General features: G+C 39.9%; 1 protein-coding gene across 2 annotated transcripts; it reads left to right on the forward strand.

The window, feature by feature from the left end:
• Positions 1-27: 27 nt before the first annotated feature.
• On the forward strand, positions 28-20,120 carry LOC123771704 (CBY1 interacting BAR domain containing protein Fam92). Of its 2 annotated transcripts, XM_045764386.2 has the most exons (10): positions 28-385; positions 1,795-1,848; positions 3,393-3,494; positions 7,845-7,973; positions 8,912-9,092; positions 12,314-12,448; positions 13,060-13,149; positions 14,002-14,034; positions 15,654-15,779; positions 17,840-20,120. In XM_045764386.2, exons 2-10 carry the CDS (start codon positions 1,817-1,819, stop codon positions 17,921-17,923), a joined length of 912 nt encoding a protein of 303 aa, XP_045620342.1. In that variant the 5' UTR covers positions 28-385; positions 1,795-1,816; the 3' UTR covers positions 17,924-20,120. The 2 variants fall into 2 exon arrangements, with proteins under 2 accessions (XP_045620342.1, XP_045620351.1); XM_045764395.2 differs by lacking the exon at positions 14,002-14,034.
• The last annotated feature ends 834 nt before the right edge of the window (positions 20,121-20,954 follow it).

Consider the following 20,954-nt stretch of genomic DNA (forward strand, 5'->3'; position numbering starts at 1 on the left):
ATAATTACAAATTTCTAGTGAATGGATAATATCGTTACTGGTCGTTCAGTTCCTGAACCGACTATGTGCCTTTGTAATCCTTTATACCACCGCCCACGGGATGGGTATGGGGTGCATAATAAAGAAAGAAATTGTAATTGGTCGTTGCCGGAGTGCATACGGCCTGTGCTGTAGCTGCCCCTAGCCCTAAAACAACAACAAGCCTCCCCACAAGTGTGGAGGATACAAGACACTCCGTACATTGACAACATCGCACACTAATATTTTTTATATGTGTATAATAATCCCCATAAGAATCTCAGGGTGACATTTCCCGGGTTTGTGGCCCAGGAGCAGAATTGATTGGTGATTGTGGTACATGGAAAATTCAGTGAATCTGATAAAGGTAATGAACCCATCCATTATTGCCTAAACATACCTGGAGTTGAAATTCCACCCCACAGTATACAGCATAATTCAATTTAACTCCCTATCACAATATATAATTCAGTATATCTCCACATCAAAATTGTGTAAAATAATAAATTCTGGGAGGGCCAGAAATGGCTGGGCGCATTTCCTATCTCCTAATGCATCTGTTCACCTAGCAGCACGTAGGTACCCAGGTGTTAGTCAGCTTCTTGTGGGGTTGCATCCTGGTGAGGGGAGCTTGCTATAAGCCTAAAGTGTATAAAAACACACCGGCTGCCTTTCCCCAACACAACTAGTTCAGTCTTGCACGTTGTTTGACGATCCTTTCATCTGTGGCAATTAAGCAAGTCCAATCTGTGTCAGGGTTCAAGTGACAGGATGAACAATTCAATTAGAATACTGCAAGAATTAATTTTAAGTAATATTGCAGCATTGCAAATTGCAGTCTCCATGGCGTAGTGGTAAGACACTCGCCTGGCGTTTCACGAGTGCTTTGGCCTGTATTCATATCCTGGCCGGGGAGCATTTACTGGGTGTCAATCCTTAACTGTACCCCCCCCCCCTGTTTACCCAACAGTCAATGGGTACCTGGTTGTTTAACAATTTGGCGGATCATTTTCTGGCAGAAATTAGATTTAAGGCCCTGCCCGAAACACTATGCATGCTAGTGGCTGTACAAGAATGTAACGACTCTTCTATGTATCAATAAAATAAATTGTTTTTTATTACAGTATAGTATTTTTATTTTTATTCCCAAATGATGTACCGGATGTTTTGGGGCATAAACCTGAAGGCCGCCATCTATCTACTAGTCTCAATGAGGGCATGAAGCCAGCAGCTTGTCTTGGATCCCCCCCCCCCATTTTTCCTGATCATTTTTTCCAACTGGATTTTGAACCCCAGTAATTTCTTGCCATTTATTAATTTGGTTGTTAGGGGGTTCTATGAGGTTATAACCCCATGGGTGAAAAAAACATTTATTGATTTCTGTCCAACATTGAGGCTTGTTGAATTTGAAGCTCTTGCCAGTTGTGTGTGTTACATCTGACTTTTTGCTGCATGGTAGAATTGTTTATGTGATTGTGATGTGCATTGTTCAATTAAATTTAATACTGTAATGAAATACAGCATACAAAAACTGGCAAAGCATACAGGAGGGATATGATTGTGCTAAGTTGAAATATAGGTCATAATCTTAACCTTGAATGCAAATGGAGCGCATTTAATCCTATCATGCAGAACCAGTAGTAGACTGGTCTTTACAGTCCAGTATTTTCAAGAGATTTATAATTGCATTCACATTGGTAAAATACTATGTTCTCCAATACTGTTCATAATTATGTAATATTCTAGCAGTGATACAAATATTTTTTTTCATTCTAGGTACCCTGAACAGAAAGTTACCATGTTTTCATCTAACAGTCTTAGCAAAGTTCAGTAAGTTTTCATAAATATTTTATTTGTTGTTAGTTATCTATTAATGCTTTAAGTAAAAATTATATACATGTATATAGTGTGTGTGTGTGTGTGTGCAAATCATGAAGCAATTAACACATGATGAACAATGTGACAGTGTCAGACCATGAAGGAAGGATTAAGACAGGAATTATTTTAAGTGCTTTCGTATTTAATAATACATCAAATTAAATCAAATGTTTATTAAGGTAAAAGTACATACATAGAGGATTAGTTACAAACACAATGTTGGATTTATAGATAGAGTTAGTACATACAATACCTAAAGCCACTAGTATGCATAGCGTTTCGGGCAAGGTGAGGTGGGGAGAATAACACTTAGACTAAAACTTAATAGTAATTGAGCTTAAAGTATAAATTGTTGAAAAAAAATAAAAAATAAAAAGGGGGGAACATGCAGAAAATAGCAATTATACAAGTTGGTCAACAAACAACATTGTTTACAAAATCTTCAGAAGGATGGAGTTACAGTTCAGTGCATGTGGATATATAGGCAGGAAAGAGGTGTGGTGAGGTGAAGTAAAATATCCTTAATGGGATATTAATAAGATATTAGTGAGATAAATGTGTATCAATGATCCTACTCAAATTGCCTTTTAGCTGATCAATCAAAAATGGATCTAAATTATACAAACCATTGCTAATATTCAAATTACATGATTTTGTAATCTGTATTAAAGCAGATTCCATAATGTTCCTATTGAAAATACTTTTACAATTCGTTATTGAAGAAGTCCTCTCCCAATCAGTTTGGTGAGAACTTTCTGACAAATGAACAAAGTATTAGACAATTGACCATGTCTTACAGAGTATTTGTTGTGAAATTCTAAATTTTAAATCTTTGGGTGTTTGCCCTACATAGAACCTATTACAGTTTTTAGAAGGTATTTTTTGTAAATAAGACAATTATCACTATGAGGACTGTTTCTAACTAATAGTTTTCCAGCAGTATTTTTGTAATTAAACAATACATGTATAGTATATCCAGTATATCAAAATGTTTCAAAGGCCTTGATAATATTTTCGAACCCAGAAAAACATGGTAAATATAACACATTTTTTGGGCGAATTTTCTCACTGCATATATTATAATACTGTACTGTATGTACGACGTGCTTTGCTACGGCAAACTTCGAGTTTTTTTTAAAGTTTGCTGTAGCAAAGCATGTCGTACATATTATAATAATGTATGCAATGAGAAAATTGTAGGGAATGGACATGCAAGATATGTTTAAAATATTTTTTCCATTCACAATTAAGCTTAAGGTTAGCATTTTGTAGGTCCCATAGTTCACATTCATACAAGCGTAGACATTGATTGTTAAATACCTTTACTTTCTATCAGGTATCAAGATAACCAAATTCACTAATGATAATATTTTTTCTGATCTCCAGGCCTCTGATGGCACCAACAAAATTTACAAATGGGCCATTTGGGGATATAAAATTCCCCAGATGTTTTTCAGAATATTGCATTGCTTAATTTATTAATTTGTTTTACACAGTTCAAATCAAGCCAGATTCATTCAAGAGAGAATATCAGGTGTGGAGAAACACTTTGGCCAGATCTGCAATGCTCTCGGTTCTTACACCAGAAAAACAGCCAAGTAAGTTTCATAAAAAAAAGACACTTTTCCAAGCTGAGCTTTTTTTTGTGTACCCTGAATTAAATTCCGCTGTCCTTCAGTGAGGAACGTGTAAAGTTAAGCAGGATGAGACCAACGCTGCAGGGTTCTTTTCAGGCTCTCTCTGTAGTGTCATATAAAGTTCTAGGCTTCAGATTTTGGATTTTTGTTCCATTTAGGGCTTTTTCTGGGGGGAGCCCCTTCAGCTCTCCAGAGCATACTAGGTTGATATGCTAATGTCAGACTTTAGCATCAGTCATGTGAATGGAGTTCTATGGGCCTACCGGGGACCACAAGCCCGAACCTGGCTCCCTCAGAAGAGGTAAGGGGAGCAATGGCCTATAGAAACCCCCATGTGGATGGAAGCATTCTATGTCTGCCATCGACCTGGTTAAGCACCCAGAAAGGTAAGCGTCCCAAAACAAACCCCTATTCTGGTGAAAATTGCTACCACAAGCCGAACAAGTGGATAGAACTCCCCTAAAATAAACAAGCAAACAATCATGACATCACACATCACCGCGCCGCTGTCCGTGCAGCTTCCGGGGGAAGCTGCGCAGACAGCTGGGGAGAATCCACCCCCAGTTCTAAGGCTGATGCTAAAGGCTGGGGTCATGTGCTCCGGCTCCGGTGGTTGTTTCAGCACTGTACCTAGAGTGTGGTGTCTGTCTTCTAGGTGGTGCGTGAGCTGGGAGTGTTTCTTCAGTACTCGGGCTGCATGCGCCTAGGGTTTCCTTCCCTAGGTGCCCTGTAAGTACTGCCCTTGGGGCTTGGGGTTCCCTTCCACAAGTTCCTTGGGTTCTGCCCCTGCTAGGCTGTTTACTGCTTGGTTTTCGGCCGCCCCTTGTATGCTCAGGTGTTCTGTCTCCCTTGTTCGCCCTGGGGTAGGGGGCAGTTTGCACTGGCGGGGCTCAGGGTGCTGTGCAGCTTGTTTTCACCTATCATAGCGGTCGGCTCTGTTCCACCTGGGTACACTGTCTTCTTGCGGGGTTTTCTTTTTCTTTTTGTTTTCTGCCTAGTGGGGGGGGGTCTGCCTTGGTTCTTGCCCCCTGTGTACTGAGTACTCTTCCTTTTTCCTCCTGTCCCTTCTTCAGTACTGTGTTTTGTTGGCGTGGTCTTGTCCTTCTCTCTTGGGGGTTCGGGGCCGTCATTTTGCCACATACTTTCGCCTCGTATCGTGCGGCGCTGGCGGAGCCGCTTCAGCTTGCTTTCGGTATTGAGGTTACTTCTGCTTCGTTTAGCATGCTGCCTCGGGAATTATTTCACCTCTGGCCTGCTTATGCGCTACCTGAGCGGTCCTGATCATTGGACAGAGTGCTCTTATCTTCTCCTAGGTTTGTTGTGGCCCCTTCGGTTCCGGATTGTTTCTGCAAGGCTCTTTTTCTGTTGGCCTTGGCCTCTTGAGGTCGGGTTGGTGAGCTTCCAGCGCAGGAGTTTTCTGCTCCTTCGGTCATGGCAATGGGGTTGTTCGTTGCAGCAGTCTCCTTCTTTTCTGGCGGAGAATGAGACGGCTGCTTTCCAGAGGGGTCCATGGGTTGTTGATGCTTGGTTGGTTTGGCCGGGGGTGCATCATGTTTGGTGTCTGGTGGCGACCCTCCACCGTTCATTGCGCGCCACGGTTTCTGTGTCCTGTGTCGCGCTTTGGAGTGATCCGATTTCCCTCCTTCCTTGTTTGCGGGGTGCGGGTCTCCCAGGTCGCCTGCAGGATTATTACGGCTAGCTGGCCTGCGCTCTCTCCCCGTGTCTATGTTCGCAAGTTTGCGGCTCTTGCTGCTGTTTTTGGCAACATGTCCTGGGCTGTCATTCGGGCGCGGGATTTTTGGCAGTTGAGCAGGGTCCTGGCTGCTCGTTTTCTCGTGCGCGTTCTTGGGCCTATTCAGGCCTGTGTCGCTTTGGATCGGCAGTTGCAGCCGGTTGTCTCGACTCGGAATTGAGGAGTGAGTGGCGACCACCTCCCGGGTAGGTCCCTCTCTTTTCCTCTGTGGGGAGTTAGCTCCAGGGAGCCAAAGGGGCTCCCCCTAGAAAACCAGCATTGAATGTAATGAAATGCCATTTTCTGGGTGAGTTCCGGAGGCTCCCCAACATCCCTCCCTCCCTCCGGTCGGCGGTTTTTCACGTTTTTTGACATTCACCCTCAGAACTGGGGGTGAATAGCGAGCGCAATAGGTCTGGGGCTTTCCCTTCCCCCTCCCGGGGAGGGGGGAGCTTCGCATACAGCGGCGCGGCAACATGTGACGTCATGATTGTTTGCTCGTTTATTTTTGGGGAGTTCTATCCACTTGTTCGGCTTGTGGTAGCAATTTTCACCAGAATAGGGGTTTGTTTTGGGACGCTTACCTTTCTGGGTGCCTAACCTGGTCAATGGCAGACATAGAATGCTTCCAACCACACGGGAGTTTCTATAGGCCATTGCTCCCCCTTGCCTCTTCTGAGGGGGCCAGGTTCTGGCTCGTGGTCCCCGGTAGGCCCATAGACCTCCATACACATGACTGATGCCAAAGTCTGACATTAGCATATCAACCTAGTAAGCTCCGGGGAGCCTCCGGGACTCACCCAGAAAATGGCGTTTCATTAAATTCAACGCTGATTTTTTTTTTTTTTTACTCCTTTGGGGCTTGTACATATTTCCCTGCTCTGTTGGAAGCTCAGATCTGTAAACCTCTATTCCATTCTGTTAACCTAGAAGTTTGGGCCTGGTTTCACTGTCATTACAGTACAGTATCATTATTACAAATTGTGATTACACCCCATCTATTCACATCTGTGGACAGCAACAAATGGTTTACAAATTGAACCTTGAGAAATGTTTGTAATTGGCTTTGGCCCACAGAATTATCATTTTATCAACCTGACATTGTGGCTGGATTTTTGCATAGGTTCTAATCCTCATTACGGCTAATATGGATTTTCCCATTGATACATCACATTAGTGTGATTACTTTCTGTATTGAAAGAGGATCATCAGAGGTAGAACATTCTTAGATGACAGCCAAAGTGCATGGGGGATTGTGGAAATACTGGTCCAGCTTCAGTGGAAGCCTCGGGAAACCCTCGTGTGTTCAGTTGATCTCCAGGCTCCAATCCTTTTGACCATGTCGTGGCCTGGTTGTCTGGGGCGTGTACATGGGAATACTCACCACAAAGGTTCGAATCCTCATCACAGCTCCTATGGATTTTCTCATTAATTCATCATGTTGGTGTGATTTACTGTGTATTATTAATCTTAATGATATGTTTTAGTTAAAATATAAGTTTGTTTTATTTGCGTTTCATGGGGGAGAGCATCATTGAGAGCATCACTTGGGGGGGGGGGGGGTGGAGAGCATCACTGCTCTGCACCTACAGAAGGGAGCTGGAGGTAGTAGGAGGTGGAGGTCTGAGTGAGGTGTGCATCTTACCTTTGAGGTGTTTACCTCATTTTCTCAATGTTATTTGACAAAGGTCAGTTAATCTAGTGAGTGAGAAATTATTTCCATGTTGTATTATGTCTCATTCTCTGTATCTCTTACTAAATGTTATGTACTCACCTTGCAGGTTTGTTTATGTTCCATGAATCCAAAATAATTGTACTCATCTAGTTGGTCACTTGGTTTCCCCCTCGTGTTTGAGATATATCTTTATAACTTAGATTTGCTCTGCATTCCCAATTTTAAATTAATGTACATGTACTGTAAGTAAGGAAATGGGGAGGCTCAGATTATTTTTTATTTTAAATATTATTAGCCTTCTTCTTTCACCAAAATGCTCTGGTGACAATATTCTATGATCTCAAAGGGATTTATGTAGGGGTTTTGACTTTTTTGACTGAGCAACGTTTGGCTGTTCTGTACAGTGCAGTATGTCATCCTGCCTGACTACATGTCTGTGTCCAAAGGACACGGCAAAATCTATTTAGTGAGCAGAGAATGTAATGGCTTTGAACCCAAATTCAAATGGCTAATTAATTGCATTACTGCTCAATTTTGTTAATGTTGATTACATAACTATTTATATTATGTCACACATAGAGCATATTTTACACAACTTTTGTAGATTATTACCTTGTCACACCTGTGTTCTAAAAGTCAGATAAATTTCTACATTATAAGAGAACAATATCACTGAGTTGCTGATGCAATACAGATATGTATAAATTTTAAGTCTGATAATAAAAATGTAATACAGTATTGTTATTTTTGTGATGGAGTGATTAAAATTTAGTCTTGGTTTTGCACATTGTATATTTTCATACTGAAATAGAATAATTGTTACATGTCATTCATCACTTTTAAAGCTGATAAGTGAGTGATATTCAAATTGCAGTAATTCTCTTTGTCCCCTATACCAAATAAGGCTGCGAGATAGAGGAGATGTACTCTCTAAAACACTCTTGGATTATGGCGAAGTGGAAAACCTGAACAAAAGTTTGCGGTCAGCCCTCTGTGATACAGCAGATACATTAGCAGCTGTTCAGGACTACAGGTAATTCCTCATGTCATGTGCACAACTGATGCATAAGACATTGTGTTGGCTGTGTTTGGCAGAAGGTATCAACAACAACATAGCATTTGAATACCTTGGGTACAAGAGCTTGAAGATACAGTTGAGCACATCATATCCGACAGGGTCAGGACTGAAACCTGTCAGTTACCGAAACATTTTCGGTTATGATGTAGATTTCCTCTCACACGCTATTAAAAAAAACTATAAAATTGTACTCACCCAATCAAATTTTGTAATTTAACTATGACCTTTGATAATTTTAGTGCACTTGATTGTTCACGAATTCCTAGTGAATGGTTACATCATTTTGATATACAGTACTGGTGGCTCACTATCTTCACAGTATTAGCTTACACAAATTGAAAGTGACTCAGGGATACACCTTTATACAAAAATATATAATTTCACAGGGATAATCTGGGCTAATACTTCTGTTTACAGCATTCTCTACAGTATGTTGAGCTTTCATATACCCTACCTTCTTATGCTTTACAAACATGACGGATTATATTTATGCATCATTGCTCATCCCAAGCATTCTGGACTTCATTATGTGATATATTTTTTTTGTAGAAAATGGAGGGAGCATTAAATATTAATATTAACATGAGGTTCTTAGTTTTGTAAAATATAGCATTGAGTGTAATGAAATGCCTCTTTCTACCTATCTTAAATGACTTAGCTATCCGTACAAAATATAACCTTACATACCTCAAGGGGTGCATGTATTGGTACACTAGAATAAACCTAATATAACATAATAGTGTATTGAATGCTTTTCTAATTTGGATATTCTAGTATCCAGCACTACTTAGGCCTCACAAATAGCAAATAATGAAGCTTTTGCTGCATCTTGTCTCTAAAAAATGCTATATTTACAAAAAAAATTATTTCTAAGCTCATTTCTGTAATGGCAGAAATGTGCAAGTAGAGAGACTGGAGACCAGAGTTGTAGGAGAGATTGCATTATATGGAGGCATATGCAAGGCTGCTCGGGAGGAACTGAAGAGAAGCTTTGACACACGTCAGCAGGAAATCAATCATCGACGAGACCTGGAAAAAACCAAGAACCGCCGCCCTCAAAATAGACAGCAGATTGTAAGTACAATACCTGTGGAAAGAGTGAAATAATATAGCCTTGAAATTGACTACACTTAAAATATTTCAATTGGGGGGCAAATCAGGTATTATCCCACTGCATCAGCCTTCTGATACATGATAGTACGTATGAGCTAATATCAAAGTAAGTTACATGATTCAATGATTACATAGGGTATGCAGGAAATTAAGAGATGTTTTAAAATTCTGGTAAACCCTCAACACATGGCTATCACCAAAATTTGCCATCTTGCAAAAACAAAAAAAATAATCAAAATAATATGTTTATAGAATGATACATTTGCATGCACAGGGCAAGGAAAAGACAAAAAGTATGTTAGCTTGCCCGGTGGGTACCTCCTTACATTACCCACCTGGCTAGCTGACATAATTAAGAACCACACTTGATTCCATCGATTTACAAGTATCCTGGGATAAACCACAGTACCCAAGATTAAAAAAAAAAAAAATAATGTGTACCAATACAGACAACTGAATGGAAAACATTGGCAATGCTGTCTATAGCTATGTAAACAATCATAACCCAGATTGAACCACCTGTCTGCCACTCGTGCAATCCATCAGGCAGCAATGCTGGTCACCACTAGTTTTAGGATGTCAATGCACTAAAGTCTAGCACTGATTAAATGTTCAACCCATGAATATTGCAGAAAAATGGTATGGGCAGGGACAGGGAGCTACCAAAAGGACCCATTAGAAAAGAGACATTTCAGTACATTCAACACTGGGTTTCTGAGAGGGTCCCCTCAGTAGCTTCCCGAGCTAACTCACCATGGGAGAAAGTAGAAGCCGATACCTCACCATGGAGAAAGTAAAAGTTGATACCTCACCACAGAGAAAGTAGAAGCCGATACCTCACCATGGAGAAAGTAGAAGCCGATACCTCACCATGGAGAAAGTAGAAGCCGATACCTCACCACAGAGAAAGTAGAAGTCGATACCTCACAAAGAAAGAATTGGCCTGCTGTTACCGTGACAAGAGCGAAGAAGTAGCAAACACTATACACAGGAAATCAACACAACTCGGGCTTGATGTTGGCAAGGAGGGGTTGACTAAATACTGAGCTGCTAGCACTTGTTTAACCACTGTATTGCACTAACCATGATATCATGAAGAAAAAGGTGGTGGGTGTACCGCCCAACATATGATGTTTGTTAGTATATCGTAAGATTCAAAACTCCCACGGGTACATGGGGCTCACATCCTGTTCCTCAGGACTCCAGTAAACAGACAGCATCTTGAAAAAAATTGTCTGCATCCCTCTGGCAGTGAGAGCCTTAGTACTGCCAGAGCATCCGAGGCTAGTGCATGCCGCTGGAGCTCACAGCAGAGCTGTGTGGATCAAGGCTACATCACCATTTAATAATAACGAATAAAATAAGTAATTGAATTATTTTGAAACAATGAGGTGTTTCATGACATTCAATGCTGGTGATTTTGGGAAGACCCTTGTGGCTTTCCAAAAATGCCTGGTTAAAAGACAGAACCCAGGCATGCTCAAAACACACAACCCTGCCAATAACAGGCCCAGGATAGGACAGAAAACTTTCAAGGTACAGTAGATCATGGACACCAGAAATTGCCAAACAAAAAGTACAACCAGAAAACCCAGACCCCATAGCAGCCAAGGAACATAAAGCCTGACACAGGATTCCCGTGAAAGGTGCAAAGTTGGGCAGGCGAGCAGAACCTGTGCACATAAAAAGAAAAGTGCCACACAAAGGCATAAACACCAGAAAGTAAAAGACTATGGCCTTCTGTGCGCTCCAGGGCAAAGTAATGCCCTGCGAATGACAGAACAAGGCAAGGGACGACAGAAGCCAGAGCCACCGGCATTCAGCTAGAAGGGTGACATTGGGATGTTGAATGCTAGGAAATCCCAAGGAGCCCTCCCAGAGCTCCCTCCACCAATGGACACAGTTGATGAAGGGGGCCCTATGACCAGAGGCTCAGAAAGGAGAGTGTGCAATGAAGCATAAACCCTAAGCCAAGGGCAAGGCCAACCACATAGCCAACAAAATAGAGATTGGTCAGACCAGCTTGCCACAAAAGCAGAGATTGGCGAGATCCAACATGACTACCAAAGCAAAGATTAGCCGAACCCAACAAGGCCACACTGACCTGACAGACATGTCTAAACTCAAATTTGACGAACTAAACAGGAGAAGAGAAGGCCAGGCAGAAGATAAATGAACTAGCCAAGAGCCAGCTTTCAATGAAATATGTATAAAACCACCCAAAGAGGAAAACAACAGGTAAATGCCAAGGAGTGAACCCCAAACTCCCACCTTAGTTTTAGACAATGAGTGCCTGCAGAGACAACCCTTAAACTAAATTGAAGCAGATAACAATAGCCAGAGACACACAGAATTGGCTATCCATGCCATGAAGTAAAAAAAAAAAAAAAAAAAAAAAAATGGAACCTGATACCTCACCATGGTATGGAAAAATGGAGGGAGCCGGTCGGCCGAGTGGACAGCACGCTGGACTTGTGATCCTGTGGTCCCGGGGTCGATCCCGGGCGCCAGCGAGAAACAATGGGTAGAGTTTTTCACCCTATGCCCCTGTTACCTAGCAGTAAAATAGGTACCTGGGTGTTAGTCAGCTGTCACGGGCTGCTTCCTGGGGGGTGGAGGCCTGGTCGAGGACCGGGCCGCGGGGACACTAAAAAACCCCGAAATCATCTCAAGATAACCTCTAGCACAGAGACAAATGTCTTATCTGAATTTGCCTATGCAGAGCTAAGGTGCATAAGGAAAGACCACTAGGCAATAAATGAAGACAACCAGCTTCCTCAACCATGTTGTTATGAGCTAAGCTGCCATCTAGTGGCAATCTGTGTAGGAGCTAGTTATTACCCAGTAGCTAAGAGATTGATAGTTGGTTTTCCTCACTATTCTAATGATTGCTTGTAGGGGGGGTGTTTTTTAGTATATTCATTTGTTTTTATGTATAATAATGAATGGTAACACAAGGTAGACTGAGATTGGTTTTGCACTCTCTCTCTGACCCCTCAACCATATGACGAAACCCTCTTAAAATGTTTCCTGCCATGAGTAAGGTCAAGCAGAGCCTAGTGTGAGTACCATGTCCTGAGTGGACCACGACTCTTACTTCAGGAATAATTGACAGGACATAGCTTAGAAATGTCTTGACCTTTGTCTTGATCTTGTGCTTTACTTTTCATATGTCTATTCAGGTAATTGCCGAGACAAAACATCAGAAGGCTACTGCAGAAGCAAAACGGGCTTGTCAAAACCTTGAAGAACAAATGGACCAGTTTGAACAAAAAAAAGTAGCCGACTTAAAGAAGGTGCTCAGAGAATTTGTTCAGGTAAGAGAGAACATTATTTTTAAATTTGAATTCAAATCTAATTTTCAGATTTGTATTAATTTTAACAGCAGTTTATTTCTACTATTGTCTATTAAAGATTTGTACATCTAAGTAACCTTTTGACCATTCATCTATTAAACACATCTTGATACAATGATTGAGAGAGAGTATTTGATTAATTTTGAGGATAGAAGATGATGAAGGCAAAATTAATTCAAGCTTGGTAGACATGGTGAGTATGTGAGGAAGCTGGGATTAAGGGTCAACAGTAAAGTTCAGTTTTGAATGTTTGGTACTTTTAATTATGTACAATTTCCTGCTGTTTATTCAAGAATTGAGTGGTATATTTTAAAGCTGTAAACAGTTTCTGATGTGGAGAATATTGTACAATACTGATACAGGTGTTGCAGGCGATGAGTCACAATAACGTGGCTGAAGTATGTTGACCAGACCACACACTAGAAGTTGAAGGGACGACGACGTTTCGGTCCGTCCTGGACCATTCTCAAGTCGAAACGTCGTCGTCCCTTCAACTTCTAGTGTGTGGTCTGGTCAAGATACAGGTGTTGCTCCAGTGATGTTCGACTAAAATCACGTATTTTAATCAACAGACTGAACTGGCCTTCCATGCAAAGGCACTGGAACTATATACCAAGGCATATAATCAGATTTCCAATATTGAAGAGGAGGAGGATCTTGAAGTAAGTCATGACACAGTAGGGTGGGGAATAGGGAATGGGAAGTGTTGAATATGATAAAATTCTTTTTTCTATTGGGTCTCTCAGTAGCTTCCCTTATTGTCATTATTTGACTTGGGTACAAGCACATTTATGCAGCTACCCTAGACTATGTGAAGGGTTACATAGTTTGTGTCAAGAGCTAGCTATATGATATTAAAATCTCAATCTCTCAGGATGACTAGTTTTATAGGGGCATGTGATCAGTAGCCTGCATTGGTAAATTTTGGATGGATTGTGAGGATGTCCTCAGAAACACGAGTGGACAAAGTCAAACTTGCGATGCCCAGGTTCCTCTACCAGCAGGTGAAAATGGGTCTAATGGCTAGATATTCAATAATAATATTTAATAATTATTTTTATTGAATGTCACTCCTTGTTTTGAAGTGTTTTGGCTCTAGTAGGTTTTTGTTCATTTCTGTTGTGATCTGATTCCAGAGCTGCCCTTTACCTCCTTGAGTGAGTGGGGGAGGGACAGATTTGGTGCTCGTAGTTCTTTAAAGGCCTGATTTGTTCCCCAAGGCTTAGTCATTACCAGGTTGTAGCTTCAGGGAGCTATTGAGTGGCACATCACAAAGAAGTGTTTCGTTATATTCAACACCAAAATTTTGGAATATACAAACTTTATTTCATGCTTCTTTTATCATTGTATAACCAAACACCTATACAGTACATAGAAATTATCTATACAGTATATAACACAGAAAAGTAATTGGTAAGCAAATATAATCTGTAAAATTTATTTAATTATTATTAAATAATAAAATATTTTCTTTCAGACAAGCAAATTTACTAAATTTTAATTTCTAACCACAGGCATTCCGTAACGCACGAGATGTCTTTGATGCGGTAAATCAGATTGCTCTTTTCCTTTTTAATCATTTAGTATAGGTCTTGTAGATTCTGTATTTTATAATTTTGCTTTTGGTGGCATATTCTTCCATGCTTATTGCTGGTAGCTTAGTAGGTCACGTTTGTTGAAGTTAATTCACTGTTTCATACCTGATGCATGTTTGATGGTGTTGCACTCATTTGAATTTTATGGTGATGCAAATGTTATTTTTCATAAGTACACACTTTATTATATGTTTTCTGATCAAGACCACTTTATTCTTCTTGAAGCAAAACACCAGTCAACTCATAGACAGTACTTGATACTGCCAGGCAACCATCAACATTTCCTACACTCCATGATGGGAGACTTTGCTATTACTCAAAACATGTGATAAAGGGGAAAGAGGGACACTGGTGATTACTCAGTCCATCCCAGAATGACCACCAGAAGGATCATTAAGCTGTTTTTCTTGATTTAAGTGCAAGACAGGAAGCCTGATTAGCTCATAGGTCCAGCCTAAACCATGCGTTGAATGTAATAAAATGTCAATATCTGGGCGAGTCCTGAGGCTCCCTAACACCCTCCCTTCCCCATTGTGTTGGTGTGTTTCATCATCTTAGAACTGAAGGTGGGGCGGGGCGGCTGACTCAGTATGTCTCCCTCCTCCCCCCAAATGAGGAGGGAGGTAGGAGCAAACTAGTGTGCACTAGTTTCACAAACATTTTGTGATTTGTTTTTTATAGTTGGGAGAGTTCTTTTTGGCAATTTTGGAACTGCAGTCTCGTGCAATCGTCTGTTGGTTCGCCAAACTTTCTGGGTGCTTCCCTGGTGGTGGGAAATATGATTAACGTTAAATGTAAAGTGTTCATAGGCCATCACTCCTTGCACCTCTCTGAGGAGGCCAGGTTATGGCTTGTAGTCCCCAGTAGGCCAATAGAACTCCACAACTGATGGCAACTAGTAGTAGTGTGGCACAGATCAGTGTATGATATCTTCAGAGAGCCTCTGGGATCCACAAAAAAATTGGTGTTTAATTACATGTAACGCTGGTTTTCTGATAGGCAAGTCCTGGCCACATTTTTTTTTTGTTTATTGATCAATTTCTTTACAGAAATATTGGCTGCCTTTGATTAGGCACCATTGTAAGGGAACTTAGAAAGATAATGAGGGTGTGCTCCCAAATATTGAATTGAATGTAATTAAACGCTTTGTTCTGTTATGGCTTTCACTAGCTTCCAGTTCCCACCCTATTCCCTTATTTTCTTTGGGTTGGAGGATTTCACTTAGGGAAGTTCATGAGTGAGGGGGGATGGAGCTTCAGGTGACCTGGGCTGCCACCTGTTGGTGCTCAAACACATCATTGCCCCTGATATTTTACATTTGCTTTCTGGTGATTTATTTCTCAATGTTATTGATTTCTGATCACCCAAGCTGTCATTGCCATGTAGAGAGTGCCAGACTGGTCCAGGCTCCTGGTAGGTAAGAGTGGATCTCGGAAGCCTAGAACAACTGTCTAAGGCCTGGTTAGCAGCTACCGGGGGACCCACCAGAAAAGGGTGTTTCATTACATTTGTAGCTTGAATTTTTTTTTAAATATAAAGCTTTCTATCTAACATCATTACCTTTGTGGTAGGAATTTCGTAATGCTTTAAAAGGCAATGCTGCTGCTAGAGCTGAAGTTGTTGGAGCAGGACAGGGCTCGTCACTTTCTCCTGTCATCAACAGCGTAAAAGGGAAGAAAAAGGAATCACATAGAAAGGTAATGAATTACTGATAATTTTATTTTATTTTTAAAGTAGTCAAATTGCTTGAGAAATCATACACTGAAATTACTCTGAAAAATCAAAAAATCAGTTTCAGACATTCTTCAGTCTTTTTGGTGGTTTTAGTTTCATTTGTGCCGCATTCCACATCAGGGATTTATTCATGCTGTTCCTGCCTCTAGTACATTTTACCTAGAGTCTGGGTGAAGATCATTCTCTTTTTGGTATCTCCTGCACTTTCTGCTGGTGTCTGATTTCTTGGGGGGCCTATACAACTGTATAGGGGTTACTGATATAGCATTCCCAGTGTATTCCCGCCAAACACACTCCGAAACTACGACATTGATAGAACGTTCAAACAAGGTTTAACACCTAACCAGTTATAACAACCAATATAGCAAGTTGTAACATTCTAATATGTCATAGACACGTTAAGCCAAGATGTAACAACTTTATTACAACCAAGTTGTAACAAACGGAAAATAGAGACAGTTACGGTTTGTGCTTCCAGGGTTGGCATACCTGCATTGAGCACTCTGTAGACACTGGAAAACCCCCCAAAAAAACTTTCAAACCAGAGATGCCATACCAATGATGATTATTTTCAAGATGCTAGTGCTCTCTAGAGTGGAATACTCTTGCACAATAACAGCCCCTTTCAAAACTGGAGAAATTGCTGACCTGGAGAGTATGTGAAGATTCTTCACTGCTGGAATTCAATCAATACACCATCTAAATTACTGGGATCGACTCAAAAGCCTAAATCTGTATTCTCTTAGAGTGCAAGCGGGAAAGATATATAATAATTTACACATGAAAGATATTAAATGGCTGGTCCCAAATCTGCACACAGAAATAACATCACACGAGACCAGTAGGCGTGACAGGATGTGCAGAATACCCCATTGAAAAGCAGAGGTGCAATAGGTACTCTGAGGGAGAGAACTATCAACATCAGAAGCCCGAGAATGTTCAACACACTTCCATTACACGGAAGGGACATAACTGATCGACCCCTCACAGTGTTCAAGAAAGAACTTGATAAACACCTCCAAAGAATATCTGATCAACTTGGCTGTGATTCATACTTCAGGCTGCGAGCAGCCGCGCCCAACATTCTGGTTGACCAGTCCATCAACCAGGAGGCGTGGTCACAGACTGGGCTGCGGTGACCTTGATCTCTAGAATCACTGCAAGGTAATGTAAGGTAGTGTTGCGCCCATCTACGAAAGTCATCAAAAACATGATTGGAGCCATATTAAGTTACCATTCATACCCTAATGTTTCCCACACTGAATGGGCTGATTTTTGTGAGCAAAATTTTAATTTCCACCTGTCATATGAAGGGCAGCTACCAAGAGAATCTATCTGTAAAAAGAGATTTAACCACATCTAGCGTATTTCCCATGCCTTTGCCTCAAAACCACCTTTTCAGAGAGAAACAGGCCCATATTTGTGAATAAAAACTGAGAAATCTCAAAATGAAAATTAACCATAGAATTTGGCTTTAAATGTACTCAATAACTTTTCCAAGGCCCCAATTCTTTCTTCTAATATTGCACCCATCTACAAAAATCATCAAACATGATTGGAGCCGTATTAAGAGTTATCATTCATACTCTAATATTTCCCACGCTCTGTGGGCTGATTTCATTAAGGAAATCTTTAACTTTTGATCTATGATATGATGGCCAAATTTTCCACCAGACTGTGAATTGTTCCAATGTCCTAAGCAAATCCGCACATCTCCTCGCTTCAGTGAACAAGAGTGTGTGGAATCGGGTGAGTAAATCCGGCCTGGAAAGTGCGTTCTAACCGGAGATTCGCCAAATCAAGGTTTGTTGAATTGCAGTTCCACTGTAACTTGTGGGTTGCATCCTGGAAAAGGCCAAGGGAGTTTGATAAGTCATCAAAAAATGACTTAAGCTTCCCATCCCCGGCTATAGGGAAACCATAAGGTGAATCATATACATGGTGTAAATGTATATTTTTAAAGGTAATATTTACAATGATTTGACAATACTTTACAGTATTTATTAAATTTCTTTTTTTTCAGCGGGACATGAATAAATCCATAGAAAAACTGCAAATTGAGGATTATGAGGAAATCAATGAAAGCACATCTAGTGAGGATGATTGATGGAATTCACATCTAATTTAATTACCAATAAAATGTTTTAGTTCATTATTTATATAGTGTACTTGTAATAAATTAATAAAGTTTTGTTATATTTTGTTTAATCTGTGAATTTATGGTATGTACTCTACAAATTACAGTATATTGACTGCCAAGATTTCAACCAACATTTTAAAGGCTACACAGCTCTGTGAGCTTATTATACAAGCACATTATTATGGTTAATATTATAAAATGTCATATTTTTGAAAGTTTATAAGGATCTGTTATTTTAGCAAAATGAACGTTGTTTTAATGTAATGTTTTGCTGTGGCGAAAAGGTTAACATTTCGTCAAATCTGTTTCATCCGTCCATTTTATACAATTGTAAGATTTTTACTGTTGTTATGAGACATATGTGATAGATGAGATATGAAACTAGAATATGGTACAGTATTGCATATTGCTTACCATTTATGATGACAGAAATTTAAGTGATGCAGTGTTGTACACAACTTAAAATATATAATACAAAAATACATATCCATATATATATATTTATTTATTTATTTATTTGTTTTCTTTAGGACCAGAAAATCCCCTTCTTGAAGTGTATAATATGGCAATATTATTGGGAAATTTCCTATCTCTTGAACCAATAGTATAACCAATCAAGAGAATGCTTTCCGACCAATTTCCCTTACAAGCTGCCTTTGTAAAACATTGGAGAGAATGGTCCTAAATCATCTCCTTCATTTAATAAAAACCATGCTATCCCCCCAGATATATAACTACATGCATGGAAGGAGTGTGCATCATTGCAACACCTCATTTCTTACCATTCACGCTGACAAGTCATATATCACCTTCCTAGATCTTGTCTGCTTTTGATATTGCAAACCCACATGTTAATTTGAGTGACCTTGTAAGAATGAATATTGGTGGTGATCATAATTTCATGCAAGAAGAGCCACACATCTATGGATCATACAATAAAATAAGCAGACTCCTAGATGTTACTAATGCTTGGCTTAGGGCTATAAGTATTCCTGGAAATTTTCATTACCTGCTGATGTAGACTTGATCAAATGTAAAGTGTATCAAAAAAATTATTCCCACACCCTCTGTCACTGTGTGATGGAATGCAAAAAGATACATGAATTCAGAGACAATTCTATAAATGTTCAAGATTTGTGTAAATATTTCATTCAAAAAGATCTGGTACTAAATTTTAGCCAAATATTCCCTTTTTGCTAACTGTAATTAGTAACTAAGTGATTGTAACTTATCCATCGTTGCCCACTAGATGGGAAGGGAGGGGAGTTAGCAGGATAAACATATCAATTGTGACTAGCTCTCCACATGTGTTAGTTGCTTAATTTAGAAACTGTACTTGTGGTCGGTCTTGAGCCCATTGTTGATGTGACGAGGTGCATTGAATTTGTAATTAGCACATCAAAACTGTAATTAGCTTAACTAAATGAATGTTAGGGTTCAGTCCCTGAGCCCATTATGTGCCTCTGTAACCATTTCCACTACTGCCTTCAGGATGGGTATGGGGTGCATAATAACTAACTAATCTAGTCGACTACTTTGTTGGATCAGAGGTTACTTATCAACAGAAAGTAATCTGTATTATTCCAGGGGCATAGGATTGTAACAAGAGACTTTGAACTAGGCTTCCCCTAAGCTTTACCTTATTTAATATCTTAATAAACATGCTGTTGAACTCTGTGTTGAGAAAACTCAATGTGCACATCATTAGTTATGCTGATGATATAATGATACACACCACTGGGTATGCTAACACACAGAAAACACTTTTAACTCTTTATTAGACTCGTGTCAGGATACAAGTTTGGTCATCTCAGCAGAGAAGCCAAACATACTAAATTGGCATCCACCCAGGCAGGGAGGAGCTGTTTGCAAAGATGCAATTGTATGATGGCTCCCTGCTTGACTATGTAAACAGATTAAAATACAGTACCTTTGCCTTGAGGTTCCATTGTATAGTCCTATTGTAATGAGACTGTCATCATTACAGCAGAGACAGCCCATTGTTGATGTGCATTAAATTTTGTAATTAGTTCATCTTAACTGTAACTTGCTTAGCAAATGGAATTTTAGGATTCAGTCCATGAGCCCATTGTGTGCCTCTGTAACTCTTTCCACTACTGCCCACAGGATGAGTATGGGGTGCATAATAAATGAATTAAACTAACACCATCAGATATCAAGAAAATAACCTTCATACTGCTTTTTTGCCTTCAGAAAAGCACAAGTAGGCAAACCTCATAAATATGCTTTGAAATATAAACTGAGAATCTGAAATCAATAATACATAGGACATAAATTCATTAACTGACCTCTTCTCATCAAAACTATGCCTCTACAGCACTCACACCATCCTCTCCTCACCAAGCAAACAACCACTGATTCACAAGTGGCATACTTAAAGCAATTAACAAGAAACACAAATACGAAAGAACATAGGATTGGCCTAGTTACAAATTAACTATTTAAAAGATACTCATTAATGCTCACAGTATAAAAAGAGCTAAACTATCCTATTTGAAAACAGATTTAAAGAAGTAAAAGGAAACATTTAAATCACATGGAAAACCATCTCTAGACAACAATCACGTAACAAAAAGATTAAACTCTCCAAGAATGGTTACACACTTGCAACAGACTTAGAAAGTGCAACTGAATTTAATAGTTTTTCATCAATTGATGTTAACCTTGGCAGAATATCCCAGAGACCCAGACACGTTACTACATATCTCACCAGCAACTATCTTAAGGGGACAAAAGGATAGCTCCTAAAAAAGTTGTTCAATGTCAACCAATATTTTTTGACTAGTTGTATATGAAAAGGGCTGCAATTGTTCCAAGTTTCAGTACTGCAGCCTAAACAAAGGGAGATTGTTTTTTTTCTTTTTTTCTTTTTTTTTTAAAGAATATTACACATTTTCAAATTAGTTGAGACCTTTCACCTTTTCAGATATAATCATTCTATGACACTTTTCTGACACATTAGCATATAATAAAGGAT

Source organism: Procambarus clarkii, chromosome 14 (assembly GCF_040958095.1).
Source record: "Procambarus clarkii isolate CNS0578487 chromosome 14, FALCON_Pclarkii_2.0, whole genome shotgun sequence".
NCBI classification, from domain to species: Eukaryota; Metazoa; Arthropoda; class Malacostraca; order Decapoda; family Cambaridae; genus Procambarus; species Procambarus clarkii.